Raw genomic sequence first — 20,639 nt, forward strand, 5'->3', positions numbered from 1 at the left:
TTGTCGGTGGCGATCACAACACGATTAACATCCTGGTGGAGGCGGAAAGCCAAAACCCTCAATCAGGTGGTCAGTGGGGCAGCACAAAGCTGTGGCTCTGCCACCCGGCATGTGCTCGCTGTCCCCACTCCGAGTTGCTGTACCCTCCCCCGCTGGGCCCAGGTCCTGCAGGTGGTGCTGCTGGTGACCCAGGCTAAGCCTTTGAGTGTGTGAGCCTCCTTGGCCACAGGGACAGGTGCGGGAAGGCCCTGCGCTCTCACCCCGGGGGTGATCAGGATCAAGCAGGTCCATCAGGATATTTCTGTTTCCGCTCGTGGGAAAGCGGCCCACTCCTGTGGGTGCTGTCATGGTGTAAGCCCGAAGCGGGAAGGGCCCCCTTGTGGAACCTGAAAACAGAACACACCTGGGGAAGCATCCTGACTCGTTGCCAGATGCAAGAAGCGCCCAAGGTCAGATCTATCCCTTAAGTGTTTGGTGGTGTCCCTCCCCCTCTTCTTTTCTCTCTAAATTAAGCATTTGCGTTATGTTTTTTGTCACTTATAATGTAGAGACCTCGACGTAGGGAGCCTAAGGAGAGGCAGTGAAGAGACCCGCCAGTGCCAGGGTGACGGAGGGGGCTCTGCCCAGGCAGCATGCCGCACGGAGGCAGTCAGGGCAAGGGGCTGGAGCTGGGTGCACAGGGGTCCTTCCACAGCTGCAGACTGGACACTCACTTCAGAGGGCAAATGGGAACCCCAGCAGCCTGAACTGATGTGCCCGAGGAGCGCCACATCAAACACACCGGAGAGAAGCCAGGTAGAGAGTGGAGGATGATGCAGGCACATCGACTCAGTCTTCTCAGGACGCAAGCGGGTAAGACACTGTATGAACCTTTGCAGAGGTGAGGGGATGAGAGGCTACTCCGAATTCTAAACAACAGTCATTCTCACGGTGAAATGATCTTCCTGTCTCCCTAGAGGCTGCTTCTGCAGGACCTATCTGGAGAGGCTGGGCTGGTCCTGGTGACCATGTTGGGGAGCGCCTTCCCAGTGAGATCGGTCTCCCTTTCCTGTGGGGTGGGGGCTCCAGAGCTCTACAGAGCCATGGTCAATGCAGTGCATGGGTCTGGGGACTCACCGCTGCACCCCCACACCTCTGCCGCAGTCTGCGGTACGTTCTAAGACAGTCCTTTCCATTTCTAACTGTGAACAGGAGCATGAATGTGTGTGGGGGCTAAAGCTAATATATGGACCCTTTCTGTGCTCGTAGTTACACAAATATATCAACTGAGAATTGCAAAAACAAAACAAAACAAAACAAAACCCACATGGTTAAGATCCCACACTATCCTCAAGCACCTGTCACTCCAGCAGGGGAGACATGCTGCGTAGGTGAATACCCTCAATGCAAGGTTAAGGACAGAAAGTTCTAGAAGTAGAGGACGGGCACTGTATCAGTGGGACCAATGCAAAGGGGTGGAGAATTGCTCAGAAAGCAGCGGAGAAGGCAGCATGTGAGTGGTCCCAACCTCACATTCAAGCAGACCACGATCCCCCGGGATCAGAGGGACCCAGGTTAGCATCCTTGCCCCTGCCGCTCACCGCCCGCATGACCACATGTGAATAAGCGGCCTCTCTGAGTGCACCTCCCTCACCTGCAAGTACAGACAATGGTACGGCCTACCTCACGGTGGGGCGTGGCGGTGAGGGTTCCGCTGGGAATGCGTGCCTGGCTCGGCGCCTGGCACATTGCTAGTGCTTGTAAATAAGTAACCATGTCTGTTAACAGGTGGCTTCCCAGTCGTGGAGAAAAGGGAATTCCAGAAGGTATCAGCAAGCAGCACAAGACAGGCCTGAACGTTTTCTTAAACATCACTTTTGCTGGGGGCAGAATAAGGAGGTTCCGCTTCTGAGATGGACTTCTTCACGAAGGACAGCGGAGGAGCGTGGGAGCTGGCTGGCAGCTGGGAGGACGAGGAGCAGGGGTGGGGACGTCATGCTGGGCCCTACAGCTCTGGCTCACCGCTCCCATAACTGACAGAGCCTGTGGGAACTCTAGTGAAGGCAAGTCACTGCAAAACCAACAAAGCAGAACGTTCTAGAGAAAGGCTCTCATAGGGTGCTCTCCAAATATATGCAATCTTTACCGGAACCCTCTAAGCTTCTGTGTTCTCTGTCCCACAGACAGACTGGGGGTCATGGAGGTGAGAAGTCTCACCAAGGCCACAATCCTACTTGGTGGAAACACCAGAACTATCCACTCAGGAAGGCTCCTGTGTTGGAGACGCTAAGCTAAGCCTAATACACTGCTTAGCTGGGGGGAGGGACAGGAGGAACATTTCAGGCAGAGCAAATGGCATGTCAAAGGCCCTAGGGGGACAGAGTGAAAGAAAGAATGGCTAGAGGTTCTCAAAACCAACTGCAAACGATCTCATCAAATTCTATCAGCCAGAGACATCCGGGGACATTGTCTCCTTTTTATAGATGAGAAAACATTTCAGAGATGAAGACAGTGTCCAAGGTCACAGAGCCAGTGAGTAGAAGAGGCAAGATGTAAACTCAGGTCTGTCTGACTCTTCAAACCATCATATGGCCACACTTCCTCCATAAGATAACAGACAGTGAAAACGTCCTGCAGTCACAAAGCCAGTAAAGAATAAACAGGGCCAAATTAGATGGAAAGGCAGGCCTTCTCTGCTCACAGTGATGCCCTAGTTAAAAGAGGAGCACCCCTCTCCAGCCCCACCCCTGCATATATCCAAGAGGAAGAAATGACTCCAGGGTTGCTGTCTGCTCAAATCATAACACTCCGTGCAGGTAGCCTGTCCTGGTCACGGCACTTCAAGACGCTGACAGTCAAAGGCTCCCAAAGCACTGCCAGCCTCTCCTCGAGAACTAGACAACAACCCCAGGAAGGGTGTGGTGAGTCCCCGGTGAGAGCGAGCACCGCCCTCCCTCCATGTGATGCTCTATCCCCCTTGCCCTCCTTCTCCTGTCCCCTTCTCCAGGACCAGGCCACACAGGGGACTGAGCTGACCAAGCTCCTGGGGACATAACCATCTCAAATGGCAGCCTGGGCCCTGGCAGGAAGAAGGTGCTGTTCAGACCGTGGCCAGGCTGATAGGGACCTTTATCCACCTGGATGGGTATGAGGAAAGCAGGCCGGCCAAGAGCTCCTCACTAGGGAAGAAGTTTCACACAGTGGAGAGAGCCCGCCAGGGAGAGACGTCTACCACACGTACCAACTCTCTCTTTCTGGAGTCTCCCAATCTCCTCCGTGCCCCAAGCTGGCTGGACGAGGACCACCACCACTAACTGGGGTGTATCCCCTTTCAGTGGGCCCACCCTGCCCCTCCAGAAGCAGGGGCCTAAGGGAACAGGTTTTGTACCAAATGGCCCTGAACTCCTTGCTCTAGCTGATGGGACAAGAGGGAAGACAGTCCTCGGTCTGGCGGGTGGCCACGGTGGTCACGCAAGAGGAAGTCATTAGGGTGGGTTAGGGCCAAGGCGAACCAAAGCCTGGGAGAGAAACACCTGAGCTCAGAGCAAACACAGAGCAGGGCTTGCAAACCCAGCCCAGCACAGAGGGAAGCCGAGAACCCAGACGGAACTGCCCAGGGCCCTGCCAACTTCCCGGTTCTAGCTGGAGATAAACCGTCATTTTCTCAAGAAAACCTACCCAATCTAACTAAAACACTTCAACGAAGTCCCAAAGAGCAGAGGAGAGAGAAAGCATGCCTTCCAGGGTCTAGGGGGTAAAGCTGGAAGTTGCCCGAGGCCAGGAAGAATAAAATTACTTTGAAATTACCTACTTTATCTTTAAAGGTAACCTGAATTTTCCATACTATTCCATGATACCAGTTATTTGCTTTAATATAAAAATAGCATCTCTCCCCCACCCAAAACCTTGTGTAAAGTTGATGTTCTAGAAAAATATGCCCTTTTGTAGTCCCCTATCCTACATCCTGGCAAGTGAGCCGGCAGCCCTGGGGGACACACCCACCCTGGGGTGGGACAAGCTGGCCTCACACGCTGTCACCTCCCTACCATGAACCAGAAAACTCATTAATGTACAAATGCTCACTCTCGGGCACCTCTGAGGTCTCACCTTTGGACCCATCCTAAGTGAGGGCGATCACACTATTCTACACATGCAGCCGTGAGTCCCCACAGAAGGCGTCTCCTCCTCCCTCAGCTACGTGGCAAGGCCACGGGCAGCAGTGGCAGACGGGGTGGGCAAATACAGTAAAGGGACAAGTTTGGCACCAACAGGAGTCACAGCCCCCTGCCACCAAGCTCTACTTCAATGCCTAACAAGACCTACCAAAGAACACGCTGAGGATCTAGGGACTTGTAAGGAAATGCTTGCTCTCCATATGATGGGTGGTTTGTCCAATTGATCATGGCAGGGGACTTCTCGGTGGAACTTGAACTCACATTTCTACCGGCCCGGGTGACATTTCCACTTAAAGAGCTTGGGAACTGAACACCAGTGTGTGCAAGATGGGATGTCATTTGCTCTCTCCAGCCAAAAGGGTTTGTCCTCCCTCCCTTCCCCCTGCCGCCAATGGCCCGGGATGATGGATGTGGATGACACTGCTGATGAAATGCAGCCAGCTGGTAGTGGCCACTCCTATCCGTCATGCCGGCACCCCACCCCTCGGGAAGCACTTCCTTTCCCTGTCACTAACTCCCCGTGCCCTCCAGCAAATCACCTCACCTCTCCAGGTCCTAGCAAAATGAGGCAATTAGATCACATTGATTTGAAGGTTCTTTCCCGCATGAAGAATCTATGATTTCAGCTGTGCAATCGTTAACAAGAATGGGAAAGGTTTGAGGAAGCCGACAGAGAAAGAGCTCCAAGACGTATTATTAAAGTGAAAAGGGCGAGCTGCAGAACAATATAGTATGATTCCATTTGGGCACAACATATGCTCGAATATGCGTTAAACTTGGTTTAAAGGATACACGAGAAAGTGTTAACAGGGGCTACTCCCTGGCAAGTGAGACGAGGCGCTGGCAAGAAAGAGGTGCTCACTCTTACGCTGCCTTGCACGTTTCTTCACGTGTGCACGTGACTTAAATCCAATAAATACATGAGCGGAAAGCGCCTACTGTTCCCTACACCTCTGCAGGACCTTCAGATCTGGACTCATGTTGGCATGACCGGATGCCCCGATGTCCCTCCTGCCTGGCTGTATGGCCCTGCCACAGGTGTCTCGTGGAAAAACAAACAAAAGCCCTTGGCTGGCCACAAGTCTTTTCAAGACCCTTCCAGACTTAGCCTCCAAAACACCCGTTCGCTCTTTCTGAGCAGCACCCTGGGCGGTACGTTCATTGCTCCCCTGGCGGTGGCAGCCCAGGGCAGGCCCACCGCAGGCCAGTGCCTCCTCCTGCGACAGCCACTGTGTCTTGTCCACTCACGGGCACCTGGACATCCAGTACATGTCCCTTTCCAACCCTCCACCAGGAGTTGGTCACTTCTCCCACAGCTTTTTTTTTTTTTTTTTTTAATGTGTATTTTTCGAAAGAGATAGCACAAGTGTGGGGAGGGACAGACAGAGAGGGAGACAGAGAATCCGAATCAGGCTCCAGGCTCGGAGCTGTCAGCACAGAGCCCGACACGGGGCCCGAACCCACAAACCATGAGATCATACCCTGAGCTGAAGTCAGTTGTTTAACTGACTGAGCCACCCAGGCACCCCCCTCCCAACAGCTTTAAGGCACCGATTGGGGGTAGCTTCTCCCCGAGGTCTAGGAGCAAGGCTGCACAGGATGCGAGGAGAGTCCCACATCTTCCCTCTGCTAACAGGGAGTCTGATGCCTGCCCCCATCCTCTAAAAGCTGTGCTTTAAACCACCTCCCCTTAGGGGAGTTCAGTGTCTGTCTAGGGACACTGCTGGTTCTGGAAGGTCCTTCTGGGCAGGTTTTCCATAGCTCAACTCCTCCCCATCTGGAGCCCTCCTGTCACTACCCTGGCATCAGCTTGGTTTTTGGAATAACGAAGAACCTGGGCTCATCAGATCAATGGCCGAGATAGCAAAGCAGCACAGTCTGCTTGTGCAACAGCAGCCGGCAATCGGTCCCCACAGGGCGGCGGAGCTGGAGAATGTGAACGAGCCACCTGGGGCGATGAGACACCTCAGCGGTGCGGAGCAGGGGGAAGGAACCTCCTGTACCCAGGGATGCAAATGATTACATATGGCCCGGTTTCAGGCTCAGCGATCACTCGGTTACGCGCCAATCAGCTGAAGTGACCTGTAGGCAACAAGCCGCCTGAGAAAAGGAAGGTCTCCCTAATCAGCAGCACCTTCCTCCAAAGACAGACTACATGGAACACAGACACATCAGGGGTAAGGGGCGCTTTGTAGGACATGACAGGAACTGGGCTCATGTTTAGGCCTCAAATCCAAGAGGAATGAAACTATGATGGCTCCTGGGGAGGGTGAGGGCCAGGGTCACCAGGTTTCTAGAACTCATGTCTCCTCTGAATATGAGAATGAGGAACCGGGATCCAGAGAAGGTGGGTTACGCAGAGGGGGCCGTCTTCATCATCTCTAAGGCTGAACGTGGACAGGGACAGACCTTGTGCCTCCAGAGGGCAGCGAATTTCCAGGGATGCCCAACACAGAGAAAGTTCTGTCAGAGCTATAGAGCAAAGAAACAAACTACTTTCGGGAGTTGTGAGCACCATACGGTAGGAACGATCATGGGCTACCAGGGATGCCACCGAAGAATATTCTAGACAGTCAGAGGCTGGGCTGCTGTGGGGCAAGACCTCGGCCTGGCTATGGAGTTCTCCTGGCTTTTGTCCCAGGTTTTGTAGTCTCCTCGGGATATTGCACCTGCACTGAAGAGTGGCTCGTTCACCCTGACAGGTTTCCAGGAGTGTGCAAAATCAGGGCCCAGTTTGGAGTGGAGCTTGCCCGGGCTGGCCCCAAGAAGGTTCTGATGGCAGTCCTCCAGAGAAGGGGTGAGCTGTGACAGGGCGGAGGGCGCTCCCTCACACCCGGCTCAGAGCAGGGGCAGCCAAACCCACGCCTCCCGGCTGTGTCAAAGCCATAGGCACCACAGGACGTCTCTCCCCCTCCACTCTTGCACAGCCACAAGCATGATGCTTCCCAAATGCCCGAAGGCTTAGATCTCATGGCCCCAAGATATAGGGCCACCCAGGGGGCCCTGAATGGTTGGGGACTAGGGCAGAGCTGTCACTTCCACACCCTTGTCCCCAAGTGTTCCTTCCTTTCCCATGTACACAGCAGTTCAGGACAAGAGATGAAAAGCCTTCCTTGATCCTGCCCGTCTAATTCAACCCTTCAAACCCCAGGTAAGTCTGGTTGCACTCACCTCAAACACATTTCACGTCTAGCCACCCCTTACCGCCCTCTCCTGGAACCCTGTCCAGCCACTGCTCGTGCACCTGAGTGAAACAAGGGCCAACGACTCCATCTTCCTGCTTCCAGATTGACCCTACCGGGGCAGCCCCTCACGGCAGCCACGGCCACCGTCCCACTCCTTCAGAGCAGCCCAACTGCCTCCTGTCGCCTGCTACAGCCTGCTCACCAGGCCTCTCCTCTGGCTGGCCTCCCCAGGCACCTCTCCCACTGGGCCAGATCTGGCCACACTGGACAGGCACGTTCATTTCCACCCCAGGGCCTTTCAATGAGCTTGTCCTTCAGCTGGAAGACCTTTCCAGAGCTCTGGCCCACGTCCGCTCCCCGACCATTCTGTGACTGCCACCTTCTCCTCACTCAGTTCTCAACTCAAATGTCACTTTCTTAGAGAAGCCTGCCCAGGCCTCACGGATTCAACACCCCAAGCTCTCCTGAACACTGCACTCCTTCCTGTCCTCAATTTATCAGCAACTGAAGTTATGTCTCAGGAAGAGTGGGACACTATCTTGTTTATTGCTAACTCCCCAGCATCCAGAACAGTGCCTGGTACACAGCAGCCGCTAAATAAATGAACGTCATCGCGTTCTCCTCCCCTGGCCATAATGCAATTGCATTTGATACTTCCTAAAAAAGCTGCTTACCTCCATCTTCACTAAGCTCTTTCCCATCTCCATAGTCCCTTCCAGATCCCTCAGGAATCCCATCCCAAGTGACACACTGCTCCTTATGGCAAGGGGTCACGGCAATGAGGTGGGTTAGGGACAGAACAAAGGTTGGCGGAAAACCACGGCTCAGAAGTGTATCTGGAAAAATCAAACCTCCAAAAGAGATGTAACTTATTAAGTGAAGTTATACAACTCACCGTAACACCTTACAAGGTGGAATTAGAAGGGTTCACAGAGAACATCTAACCCAGTGGCTTTCAAACTTGGACTATGGAGCTGTTGTTCAATGGACTTTCACTTCTAAGTAAAAGCCTGACGCGTTACAAAAGTGCAGGGGCAGTGCTTTGTCTGGTGGAGGGGAAAGGGACTCTCCCACCGTCTCTTTCCATGCTGCCGCCCCCAGGGAGCCTCAAGGAGCCAGTGGTCCCAAGTTGTAGGTGGGCCACTACGGCCCCCTCGCATCCCTGTGGGACCACAGCAGTCAACGCAGGAAGCCAGAGCCGCCCTGAGTCCCACCTCTTTGAGGGGCAAGCACATGCCCAGGACGCTGTCCAGAATTGAGCCCTCGCTTGGCTATTACTGCCCACAGCTCCCAGCTCCCCCACTGGCAGCACAGAAAACTCACACAGTCGCACAGAAAAACCCACCCGTTTTCCAAGCAGCTGGCACATGATGTAGGGCAGCCCCGGCTACGAGCCGAGCATCTTTTGGGTGACTGCAAAGTCCCTCCAACTGGCCTTGGCCACATGGGCTGTTCTCTCTCGCAGGACTCGAGAGAAACAGCAGCTGTGATGAACTTGTGGCCTTGACCCAGCACCTGCCCACACTGTCTGCTGGCCTGGGGAACTATCACTTTCCTGGTCCCTCCTCCCACATTACCTGCAAACCCACACACGAGCAGGGTCCGACCAGCTGCTCCCCCTGCAGCGCCTTTTGTGGGCCCCGTCGGAGACAGCAGGCCAGTCACTGGCCATTTGCTGGGGTTGCTGTGGCAACAGGCTCCTTCCTATAAATGATGTTCCTGACACTCTCGGAGGCGGTCCCTCGGCTCTGGAGAAGCTGCAGGAAGGAGGTGTGGAAAGGCAGAGGGAACGACCACGGTGGTGGTGAGTGGAATATCCTGCTGCAATGGTCCCAGCCAGGAACAGACAGGAACATGTGGTCCCCCAGGTGGTTCCCAAGGGCAGCAGCCACGTGCGCCCGCCATGTGCAGAGACAGGTGGGACCACGCGAATGAGCAACGAGTGCCGGAACCACCAAGGCCCAAAGCAGGTCACCTCTTTCAAGCTGGAGTGCAGCTGTGGCAGTGACTAGTATCTGTACCCTGCCATCCTCACCCTCGGAGGAGACAGAGGCACAGCACACTGACCGGCGGTTTCCGGCCTTGGCTCCCTTCTCACCGAAACCCCAACAGCTGGCACAGTGACCTTGTGGACACCCCGGCCCTGCCCCCCACAGTGACCTCTGGGAGGCAGCCCGCACTTCTTAGTGCCCTCACAGCCTTGCCGTGGGCCACTTACACCCCACATCACACCTTCTGCCCCCCAGAGCGCCTTCATGCCACTGCGTCTCGACAGGGCTAATTCCTAGGCTTCTTTACGGCAAACTCTGACATGACCTCCTTCAGGAAGCCTTCACTGGCCCACAGAGCCAGTCAGTCAGTCTGGGCTTTTTTTTCTTCCACAGTGGTGTGTGCCTTGCCAGGCTAGAATGTGCTGGTTCCCTGGCCCTTGCTCGTACAGGGCAGCTTCTACAAGCTCTGCAGCCCATTCTCTTTGTTTCCACATCGGGGTACAGAGTGGGCCCGGAGCCCTGCCATGGAGGTGAACCATCGTGCCTCCCCATGGGCACCATGCTTTGATTTCCCCATGGCTGGACACTGCAGAGTGATAAGAGACCGACACGTCCTCCCTGGAGTGGAGTCCCAGCTGACCCGTGAGGTCACTTCCATACACGGACCAACCCTGGCTCAGACCCTGTGCCGAGGCATCTCCGTGGGGAAAGAGCACAGCCCTGGCCCAAGGTGGGCAGTGCAGGCACAATTCCCGGGAGGCACACAGTAATTAGCACATCTACTTTTGTCTCTGTCATCCTGCTACGTTTACCGGGCTGAAGAGGGCTGTCTCCTGTCCCCGGGGGAAAAATCTGGGCAGCCACATGGCTTTCCTGCTAACTTGTAGCACACTGTTTCTCCTGGGTAACTGACATGTCCAGCCCCATACAGTCTTCCCCAAGGGTTCTTCTACTTCCCCCAACCCCTGCCTTGCAGTTCTGACCCCCTTATGTGGGAGTTTACAACAGGAGTCAAGGCCAAGGCAACTGAGTACTGGGGTTCTGAGACCACTGACATTTGCAGGTGTATCAGTGCCCTGCCTCCCAACACACATCTCCTCCAGGCCCCTACCAGAATGGGAGGGTAGGATCTCTTCCTCAGTCCCTAGGAACCCAGAGGCACCCTGCCTCTCTCTGCTGGGATTGGCCCCCTCCACATGGCCTGCGGCCTCCAGGAGAGGCACAGCTCCTAAGAACCCTGCGTGCCGCAGGGTAGGGAATGGTAGGCAAATGTCTCTGATTAATTTCAGCAACATTAATTGGAATGCAGCCATTGGCACGGTACCTGGTACAGAAGAGTAACTCAATATCTGCTGAATGAGGAATGGTTAAATGGATAAATACAATTAGGTGCAACAGAAGGGGAATTCTTAATTATGCCTTAGCTCTGATGTTAGATAACAGAATGTTTCCAGGGGTTCTTTATCAGATAGGATTAGATTCAGCTCCAGATAACAGAACGCCTACAGTAACAGTGGCTCAAACCACATGGAAATCCTTTTCTCTCTTATAAAGGAAGCCAGAGGCAGGCAGTCCCAGTGGTGTAATGACCCTGCAGTCTGGAGAGGCTCAGGCCCCCTCCACCCATCTGCTCTAGCACCCTGCGTGGCCTCTGTCAGCACTTGAGGAAAGGGTGCTGGCAGTCTACCACAGTCGTCCTTCAGTAGGCCAGAGAGAGGGAGAAGAGGAGGACTCCAAAGGAGGGGAGCCCTCTCTGCAGCCCCCCACATCCCACACTCCCCTGTGCCAGGCTACAATGAGGTCACAGGGCCACCTTCAGCTGCGGAGAGGCTAGGAAGTGGATGTTAGCAGGAGCGTTTGCCACCCCCAATAAAACTAGAATTCTTACATCAGAGATCAGAATGGATCCTGAGTTGGTCACTAGAGTCCCTGACTAGGCTCACACTTGATCATGCTTAGGCAGGTTCATGCTTCCATATCTGTGATTTTTCATTCGACTCCAAAAGTACCCCAGCTTGGTGGGCACAGTGACCTGTGTGGCTGCCCACTTAGGCATCTCTAGCTCTGTTACTGATCCAAAGTGGCCCACTGCACAGGGCTTCCAGGAGGCCCCTTGGCAAGCCAGTACCACATGGACATCACTAAGGGTCAGAGTCTGGAGTCCTTGGAAATCCAGAACATAGGACCACTGGGGTTGAGTGGCCAAGAGTCACGAGGCCTGGTTTCAGTTCAGCACAGGGCAACCCAACGAATTTTTCTGTGAGCCATTCCCTTAGGCCTTCACACAGGGAAAGCAGTAGTGAGCTAGAGCCTCTGGTATGGGGCTAACTTATATCTTCTCCAACTCTCAAATGACACTGGAACATCACCAGAATGTCCACAGTGATCAGTACAAATAATGGTGCTCAACTCAAGAAGCCAAGCCATCCCTGAGTAAAAGATAACAGTGACAGCAGTGATAACAATGAAAGTTACCACTTATTAGGCACCTATCACGTTCTAGGCTGTTAATCCTTAGGACTGTGTGGTAAGGTAGGGATTATTAACAGCCCTCCTCTATAGATTGAAAAAAAAAATGATACTCACAAAATTAAAAAGCTTGCCTGAGGTTACATGGTCACTAAGAGGCATTGCTTAGATATCATTCTAAAACATCTAGACTGCTGCATCTAGCTGATTCTAAAGTGGATGGTTTCCCCTTCCCCCTCTGCTGATTCACAGTGTAAAGACCGGGAGCTCAAACCCACAGCAGATACCAAATTTGTGACTTGGGACAGAGGGTTTTCATCAAACCGTATGGAGAATGAATAGTCCTTATGCTGACAGAAACAAGAACAATTCCCAGGCAAATTCTAGTTGATAACTTATGAAGCCAAAGAGCAACCAAGGAAAGCAAAAAGGAAACTGCAGGGTTGATGAGGTGAGGGGCTGGGCGGGGCTGGAGGGGGGCCATGGTACCTACTGAGCAAGGCTGAATCCCGTGACAGGGATGCCGTCCTGGGAAGAAGGAGGTGAGAAGCTCCTGAGGCAGCTGCCAGCTCCTAGATTCTACGTGGCGGCTCAGGAAGAGTTTCGAGCCCGCGTGAGGCTGAGACCCAAGTGGTGCATTGGCTCCTCCTGGGGTCCTGACTCCTCTGCCATCCAGAGCTGCGGGCTCCCTGCGCAGGTGCCAGGAAAAGGTGTGCTGAGCAGCACCGAGCAGGCACGTAGTGGGGCTCAGGAGCAGAAGAGACAGGACAATCGGAGTCAGAATGCAAATGAGTGCAGGGTGGCAAGGGGCCGGTAAAAGGTGATCTCGCACACCATCCAGCCTCCTGAAGGGAAATACACAATGAGTGGTCCGTAGTCCTGAAACAACCCAGGCCCTCGGGGGGACAGGACAGGACGGAGCTTAGTAACTGGAAAGGGAGAGAGTGCCTATCTGGGCAGCGACCAGCAACCCACAGTCTAAAAGGGCTTTCCCACCCTATATACAAGGAGAGGTCTCAAAGTGTGGCTTGGGCACCGCTTGAAGGGGTCCACTGAGACCCTTTGGGGGGGCGTCCACAAGATCTTCTTGTGGCAACTGCAATCTGTGGGCAGCCAGACAGTCTTCACGTGTTTCAACCAAACAATAGATCACAGCAGACTGAATGCAGAAGCAGATGTGAGAATCCAGCTGTCTTTCCATTAAACCAGACACTGAGATTGGCAAAATCTTAAAACAATGCCACTCCCCTCACTAAACTTGTTTTTCATTTTAAGAAGTCATTGTTTTCATTAAAAATGTATGTATGCCTTGGTTAAGCATCCGACTTCAGCTGAGGTCATGATCTTGAGGTCCGTGAGTTTGAGCTCTGCGTCGGGCTCTGTGCTGATAGCTCGGAGCCTGGAGCCTGCTTCAGATTCTGTGCCTCCCTCTCTCTCTCTCTCTGCCCCTCCCTGCTCACACTCTGTCTCTCTCTCTCTCAGAAAATGAATAAACATTAAAAAATAAAATAAATGTATGTATATATAACATGTATATTATGATTGCATATTATAACTACAATACTACAATTACTATTTTTTTATTTTTTAATGTTTATTCATTTTTGAAAGACAGTGAGAGACAGAGTTCAAGCAGGGGAGGGGTGGAGAGAGAGGGGGACACAGAATCTGAAACAGGCTCCAGGCTCCGAGCTATTGGCACAGAGCCCGACACGGGGCTCGAACCCACGAACCGTGAGATCATGACCTGAGCTGAAGTCGGACGCTTAACTGACTGACCCACCCAGGCACCCCAGAATTATTTTAAAATGCACAAATAAACTATTTTAAAATGTGCTGTTTCAATTTTTAACACGGTCAACATCAATAGTTATCACCCATACAAACAAAAGCTCTTTGGGGTCCTCAATAATCGTTAGGAGTGTCGAGGGGTCCCAAACCCAACAGTTTGAGAACCACTGTCCTCAGTATTCCTGGAACCATCCTCTCAGGCAGGTTGGCTGGTTCTCTATTGCCAGTCCACCAAGAAATGCAGGTCCTGGAGACAGTCAAGGCAGCAGGAGAAATGAGAGAGAAGATGATGATGGGGGCGTGCGGGGCAGGTAGGCCCTCCACGTGGATTCTGTTCATTCTCACTGGGGGACAGGCTGGGGCTCTGACTGCCCACCAGCAATTTCCCGGGTGTGGTCTGGGGGCATTTCAACCAGGGGTCCTGTGTGACCGGGCAAGGCCACTGACGTCCCCACCCGACTCAGAACCTGGAGCGAGGGGCACCACTGTGTCTGCGGGTGCCTTCCTCCCCGCAGCTGCTTCCCACTTTGGGGCTGCTCTGGTCCTACGATGCGCCCAGGCCTGGCGCCCATCTTCCTGCACTTTCTGGGGGGCCGGGTGGTCTTTCGGCAAACGCCTTCTTGCTCATGTCGACCAGTCCGCCCCAGCTGCACAACCACGACCCTGCCCGCCCCATTCTCGCATCCCACGCCCACCCCCCACGTTCGCCACCTCCAAGCATCCAACTCGCCACACCGCCTCATGCTTCCGTGCTCCTGCCACCTCTGGGCCTGACATGCTGACTCCTCGGCCCCAAGCCCCTTTCAAGCCAGCGCCAACACGAGCCTCCGGATTAGGCACCAGGGCCACCTTCTCTCTTGACCTCCAAGGAGGAAGAAAGCCCCATGCCCCCAGCATTCCCCTCTTGGGCTCCAATCACAGCCTCTACCTCACCTCATGTTACCCACAAGACTCAGTGCTCCGGGCAGGAGCCCTGCTGGAGTCTCCTCAATACCCCTCAGTATGGCGTGGGTGTCCAATAAATGTTCACTTCTAAGTGGCCACATGCCCAAAGCACTGCATCTTCCAGACAAACGGGCTTAGATGCTGCCTCTTTGAGGGAAGGGTTCTGGACGCGGCTTCCTCTGGGCCACCTTGTGACTTCCTACTGACCGTGGCTGCCCTCACCACGTGCTGCTCCGAGCGTCTGTTCGTCTGCTCCCCACAGGCGGTGAATTGGAGGGCAGCACTCAGGGCTTACTGATGGCTACTCGCTCCCATCCCAGCACCTGGCCCCGTGCCTGGTGGCACAAAGGCTGCTGAGCTCATGTGATTTGCAGAGTCATCCTGCTCCCTAGAGCCAGGGGCCGGGGAAGTGTGGACACTGCAGCTTCTGCACGTTGTGCCGAGGGGGTATAGCACAGTTCCTACCAGAGTGAGAACCTCCACCTGATTGCAGGTGGGTAGGTGTGTGGGGAGGCAAAAAGGACCACACACACCGTTCCCCTAGCTGCCCCAAGGGACCAAGCCACACAGGAGCAAGTTACTAAGTCCAGGATCACCCAGCCCTCCCGCCCAGCCCCGTCCAATCTGCACGGGTCTGAGCATTTGCAGACTGACCAGTGACTGACCTCCACACAAGGATGAGCTGAGAATGTTCATTTCACTTCCAAAAAAACCTATACGAGTGTGGTTAAAAGGCTCTAAAAGAAGGGCACCTGGATGGGCTCAGTTGGTTAAGCATCCAACTTTGGCTCAGGTCATGATCTCGTGGTTCGTGAGTTCAAGCCCCACATCGGGCTCTGTGCTGGCAGTGCAGAGCCTGCCTGGAATTCTCTCTCACGCTCTTTCTCTCTTTCCCTCTCTCTCTCTCCAAATAAATAAACTTAAAAACAAAAGGCTCCAGGAGAGAAAATAACTCAGAAGTCCCAAAGCACAAGACGGTAAGTCTACCAAACTACATGGGGCAGGGCATGCTGCCTGATCTTGAACAAGAACACAGAACCTAACAGACTTCTTCCAAAGACCGTCCAGAAGTCTACTTATTGGAAAGTCCAACGTGATGGTGTGAGCGACCTTTTGTAACAGAGGCTGATATGTTTCCACTCAGGCATACAGCTTTATTTCTACAAAAGTCCATTAGTATTGGAGATTCTATTTTCAAAACAGAACGAGCATCAGCCATGGCGTTTAAATTGAGGTGTTTTAATAAATACGTTTAAAGGGTACTCCTAGAGCAAGCTTTTAAAGAAATCAATACAATGGGCAGCTCTCCCACCCTTAACTCGGATCGCTCGCATCTGATCTCTTGCCTGATTGCCAGCATCGCACTTACAGTGTTTCTCCCCACTCACCCTCAGTTTCGCTCAGAATTCAATTCCTCCCAGGTTTTCTGTCCCAGGACTTCGCATCTGGGCAGCACAGCCTTCAGCTTCTTTCTTGCAATTCTCCCCTCCCCCATCCCCTGCTGACATCAGCCCTTCTAGGTTCTGACCCACCCCGAGGCCCCGTCTCCTCATCTGGGGGCAGCCGGAGAGAACAGCAGTGGCAAAGCAACAGAGGACAATCCCCACTCATACTGTGCGTGACATGAGGCGGCAACTTTCCCCATCACCCAAGGAGAAAACCTCTTTCTCTTTAGTGGCTGCTGACAACAGATGAGGTGCTGCTGGGGTTGACATCTTTAGATATATACCACCTTCCTGAAATGTCACCAAGTTTTCTTTACATTGCTTTCCAAAACAGTTCCTATCTTTTATTGCAAACAGTTACGTTTTGAATAAGAATCTTCACCCAAAGTATTTTTCAAACTGTGATTCAACTGATTGTGCCCTGTATGTTTTAAAATTAATTTCCACGAAGTGCTGGAATCTTCAAAAGGAGTCCAGACCGAGACGCAGAGACCAGGGATCTTAGCAAAACGGGGCTCTCAGTTCTCTCTGCCAAGAAGTGGAGGCAGCTAAAGAATGAGGGAACTGGGCTGGGCTGGGCTTCAAAGGAAGGAGAAGGAAATCTCAGGGCTCCCAGTACCTGGAGGTCACAGCTCTGATCAAAGGACAGTTTCTCAAAGGAGCTGGTGGGTTTGCCACGCCGCCATGGAACAAGGGGTTCAAAACTCACCACTGCACGATGAAGCCGTGTTGGCTAGCATTATTCAACTGGCTCCGTCTAATCTGGAGGCTCCTCTTTCCACAGGGAGAATGGTCCTGGGTTTGGGGCGTGAGCTGGGCCTGGGAACATGTCCCAGCTTGGCCTCGCATACTTGCCCCACAACATCCAGCCCCTTGTGGCCTCGGTCAGCAGGTGCTCACCAAGCAGCCCTTCTAGCTCACAAACTGAAAGGAGGACATGGGAACGGTGGACGCACAGGCTCCCGTGGGGACCGCCACAGGGGGCAGATGGGCAGCAGTGTGGCTGGATTCACACTCCCCAAAGCACACTGACTCTTCTATTCAAAATTTGGGACTACAGCGGGACACAGAAATGCGGTGCTTTGTATTAAGTTTCCCAGCTGCTTGATATGTTGTGGGTTGAGACTTTTTTAAAAAAAGAAAATCAAAGGAGGAAAAGAGGGTTGGAAAAAAGGTAAAGGCCGCTCAACCACGCTTTCTAATCATCCCTTTCTGCACCCGCCTCTTTCATGGACCCTCTGCTACCCAAAATAATTTGAAACGAATCCAATTCCTATTGTCAATTCTCAGTGAGAACCCACAGAGAGGCTGAGCCTACTTTATTTTCTCCTTTCCTTCACACGGATGAATTTTCTTCATGGTTTGTCAACTCCTATGGATGCCAATTTCTAATTTTAGAACAGTTTCCAAATGTTGGTGGCTTCGTGGGGATAATATAGCTCAATGTATATGTAGTGTAAATTATTACCTATGTGAAAAATGATTCCCTCCTTTATGGCAAAAATTACTAATTGACTCAACTCGATATTAAGTACATAAAAGGTTCTTGCTAAGTGTTTACTAAAGGTTGCAAAAGACTCTCCAGGAAAGGATTTCATTTTTGCAGGATGTCACCTCATCTACAGGGGAGGGGATCACCTGCTATGAGCACCTACTGTATGCCAGCCCCAAAGTGCCTTTACATGGCTCATGCCATTTCACAGACAAAGAATCTGAGGCTTGCAACTGGAAAGTGAGCAAGCTAGGACTCAAATCCAGGGGTGTCCTGCCCAGGGCATGTGCTCTCCTCTGCCACAGCATTTGCTTAAAAAACTTGATACAAAGACAAGTAACAGATTCAAATAAGTATTTTTCTCCTTTTAAAAAAGCTATGCCCAGATGAGCTAAGACACAAACTCCACAAGAACAGAAGAGAAAATAAATCTGTAACCCATCAAAGCGTATTTGCTCTCCAAGCTGTGCAAATGCAAACAGGAAATGTCACAAGTACTGAAGAAATCTACGCAGGTTTTTAGCATAAGCCTAATGTTTGGGGGCTTCAAAAAGGTATTTCTTAAAAGGTTCTATTTTCATATCCACAAATACAGCCCGACATATGTAGAGACAGCTAATGAGCAATATCGCATAAATAAAACAGGCTTGGAGTCAGAAAACTACAGCCCATGGGTCATGCTGGGCTCGGTGCCATTCTGTAACGTGGTCAAAGAAGGACGGAGGGTGATGGCCACAGCCAGCACACCAGTCTGAAATGTTCTGAGGGCGACTTAGAACACGGGAAAAAACAAATAAATAAATAAAAATAAGTTGTGAAAGGTTGCCTGTCCCCCACGGGCAGCACACCCTGATGCAGCACCCTGTAACAGCCTTCGGAGAGGCAGGGGCCATCTGCAGGAGTAGGAATGCCCCCAAGAGACAGTGGCCAGTATGATCAGGTCAGTCCTGGCTCTTCCAGAAACCCTGGGCATGTGATGTCACCTCAGAAAGGTCCATGTTGCTCTTATATAAAATGGAGGTCACATCACTTCCCTACAGATTGCTGTGAGGAAAAAAGAAGATAATTTCTGATGTGTGTCTACTATAGGGCCTGGCAATAGTAGGTGCTGAATGAATTGTAGCCATCATGATAATTACTATTACCAACAACTGACTTATTAGAGAAGGTAATACATAAGCATCTGAAACAACGAACTGAAGAGTTGAGGCAGGGTCAGAGTTCATGTGAGAGGGACCTCTGTGATGGAGGGCCAAGGCCGCTAGCTCTGTCAGGGGACTGCCCACAGCACTTTGCTCTCAACGAAGCACTTGCCGCACAGATTCCACCCTGACAACAGCTGTGTGTGGCAGGCATCTCCAAGCACGAGCTCAGGATGCATGCGCACACCACCCCACCGCCACCGCCACCGCCACCGCCACCAGCAGCAGCTAGCAGGAGACAGGGCTGAGGGGAGACCCAGGTTGAAATCTAGGAGCACTGCTCTTCCCACTCTCTAATCCACACTGTCCCCTGGGTTGGGAGGGTGGCCATATCACATCCCTTCCTGCTACCTGCAGGCACCGAGCTCAGGTGGCAGAGCTCAGGGCTCTGAGGAGCACAGGGACAGAGAGTCCAAGGGAGATGGTGCTGGCCCTCCTGCCCGGCAGGTACCTCCTTCCTCACAGGGGTGGGCTGGCAGCCAGTTGAAGTTTAGAGGGGTACCTGGGTATGGGAGAGGCCGGACAAACACAGGGGCTTCTGAATCCCCCAGTGGCTCCCTATACCATTCAGGATTAAAGCCCCAACTCCTAAGTCACACCCCAGGCCCTCCAGTCCAGTCTTAAGCCACCCACTGCTTTCCTTAGATGTCCCACAGCCAGTTATAATTGAAGCTGCCCTTCCAGAAGATTCCACACTGTCCATACCTCTCGACCTCTGCTCCTCCCCGGAGTACCTGCCACTAGGCCTTTGCAGCTCTCACAACCTACCTCACACGCAGATGACCAATACACTCAGGAACAGACTCTCAGCCCCAACATGACTTCCGAAAAGTGCAAATAAGACACATTTTGCCTATGAAACTGACAAAGATAGAAGCAGTGCTATGCAGGCCCTTTCCCACACTGCTGGAGGAGGTGGGATCGATGGAGCCTTTCAGGAGGGCAATCTGGCAATGTGGATCAGCATTTTTAATGAGCATCTCTTCTCATAAGGAAACAGATCCGTGTAGAGAGACATATATTAAAAGATTTTTTTACTACAGCATTGTTTATACGAGTAAAAAACTAGTAACCATTAGGAGGGGAGTAGTTAAATAAATTATGGTACCTCCAAAGAATAAAATACAATGCAGATTTTTTTAAGTATGATAGAACATTACATACTACCAAGGAAAGATGGCCATGATGAAACATCTGCTTTTCTCTATATAACAGTTGAATATACACTTATATATGCCTACTACTCTACCTATACCTATATATGCCTACCACACACACACACACACACACACACACACACACACACACACAGAGGGGTAGGGGACAAGAGCAGAAGGAGGGAGGGTAGAAGGAATGAACTACACAAAGCAGATTATAAACTGCCTCTCAAGTCAAGAGTCTCCTACAGGAAACCTTCCTGGATTGCCCCAGGCTGTTTGTCCCTGAACGCCTCTCAGAACACTTTTCAAACCCCCTGTGTCAGTAAGCGATACCTCCAGGTCCCCATCAGATCGAGTGGCCAGTCTGAACAGGCAGGGTCCGAGCCTTATGTGTCTGTAATGCCCACCACACAGCCTGGCATATGATAAGAAGGATGGTGGATTGGATGGCTAACAGGAAAAGAATTCCCTAGTGCATAGTTCCCTGGATGAGCCCCAGCCGGGCCCTGTTCCCTTTGGCGAGGCACTTTTGTCGGGAGCTGCGGCACTGGCTCTCTGCCTGGACATAGAACTACTTCCTAACCCAAGCCAGAAATAGCCAGGCCTCCCTCACCTCTGAGTCCCCAGGGGCCCATCAGCATGGCCAATTCAGGCAGCAAGGCAGCGGATATTAATGTCTGGGTGTCCCAGACCCTAGGGCCTCAGCCCATGCAGCCTCACTCGGAGGCTCGCCACTCAGCAAGCAGACCCGAGCCAGGCCAAGTCAGGCAGGCAGGGCGTGGCTGGGAGCAGACTGTGCAAGGGG

At 52.5% G+C, this 20,639-nt stretch overlaps 1 protein-coding gene across 8 annotated transcripts in view; it reads right to left on the reverse strand.

The window, feature by feature from the left end:
• The window catches only part of CHCHD6 (coiled-coil-helix-coiled-coil-helix domain containing 6), a 251,285-nt gene that overhangs the window by 65,483 nt on the left and 165,163 nt on the right, over positions 1 to 20,639 (reverse strand). The window contains exon 7 of one of the 8 annotated variants that reach the window (XM_047850163.1): positions 330 to 386. The exons of 6 other annotated variants lie outside the window; for them this stretch is intronic. In XM_047850163.1, coding sequence (XP_047706119.1) covers positions 345 to 386 — 42 coding nt within the window. In that variant the 3' untranslated portion in view covers positions 330 to 344. Of the gene's footprint in view, positions 1 to 329; positions 387 to 2,032; positions 2,051 to 20,639 lie in introns of those variants that run through there. One more of the 8 variants, XM_047850165.1, reaches the window with a different exon arrangement.

This window comes from Prionailurus viverrinus, chromosome A2, assembly GCF_022837055.1.
Source record: "Prionailurus viverrinus isolate Anna chromosome A2, UM_Priviv_1.0, whole genome shotgun sequence".
In the NCBI taxonomy this organism is placed as follows: Eukaryota; Metazoa; Chordata; class Mammalia; order Carnivora; family Felidae; genus Prionailurus; species Prionailurus viverrinus.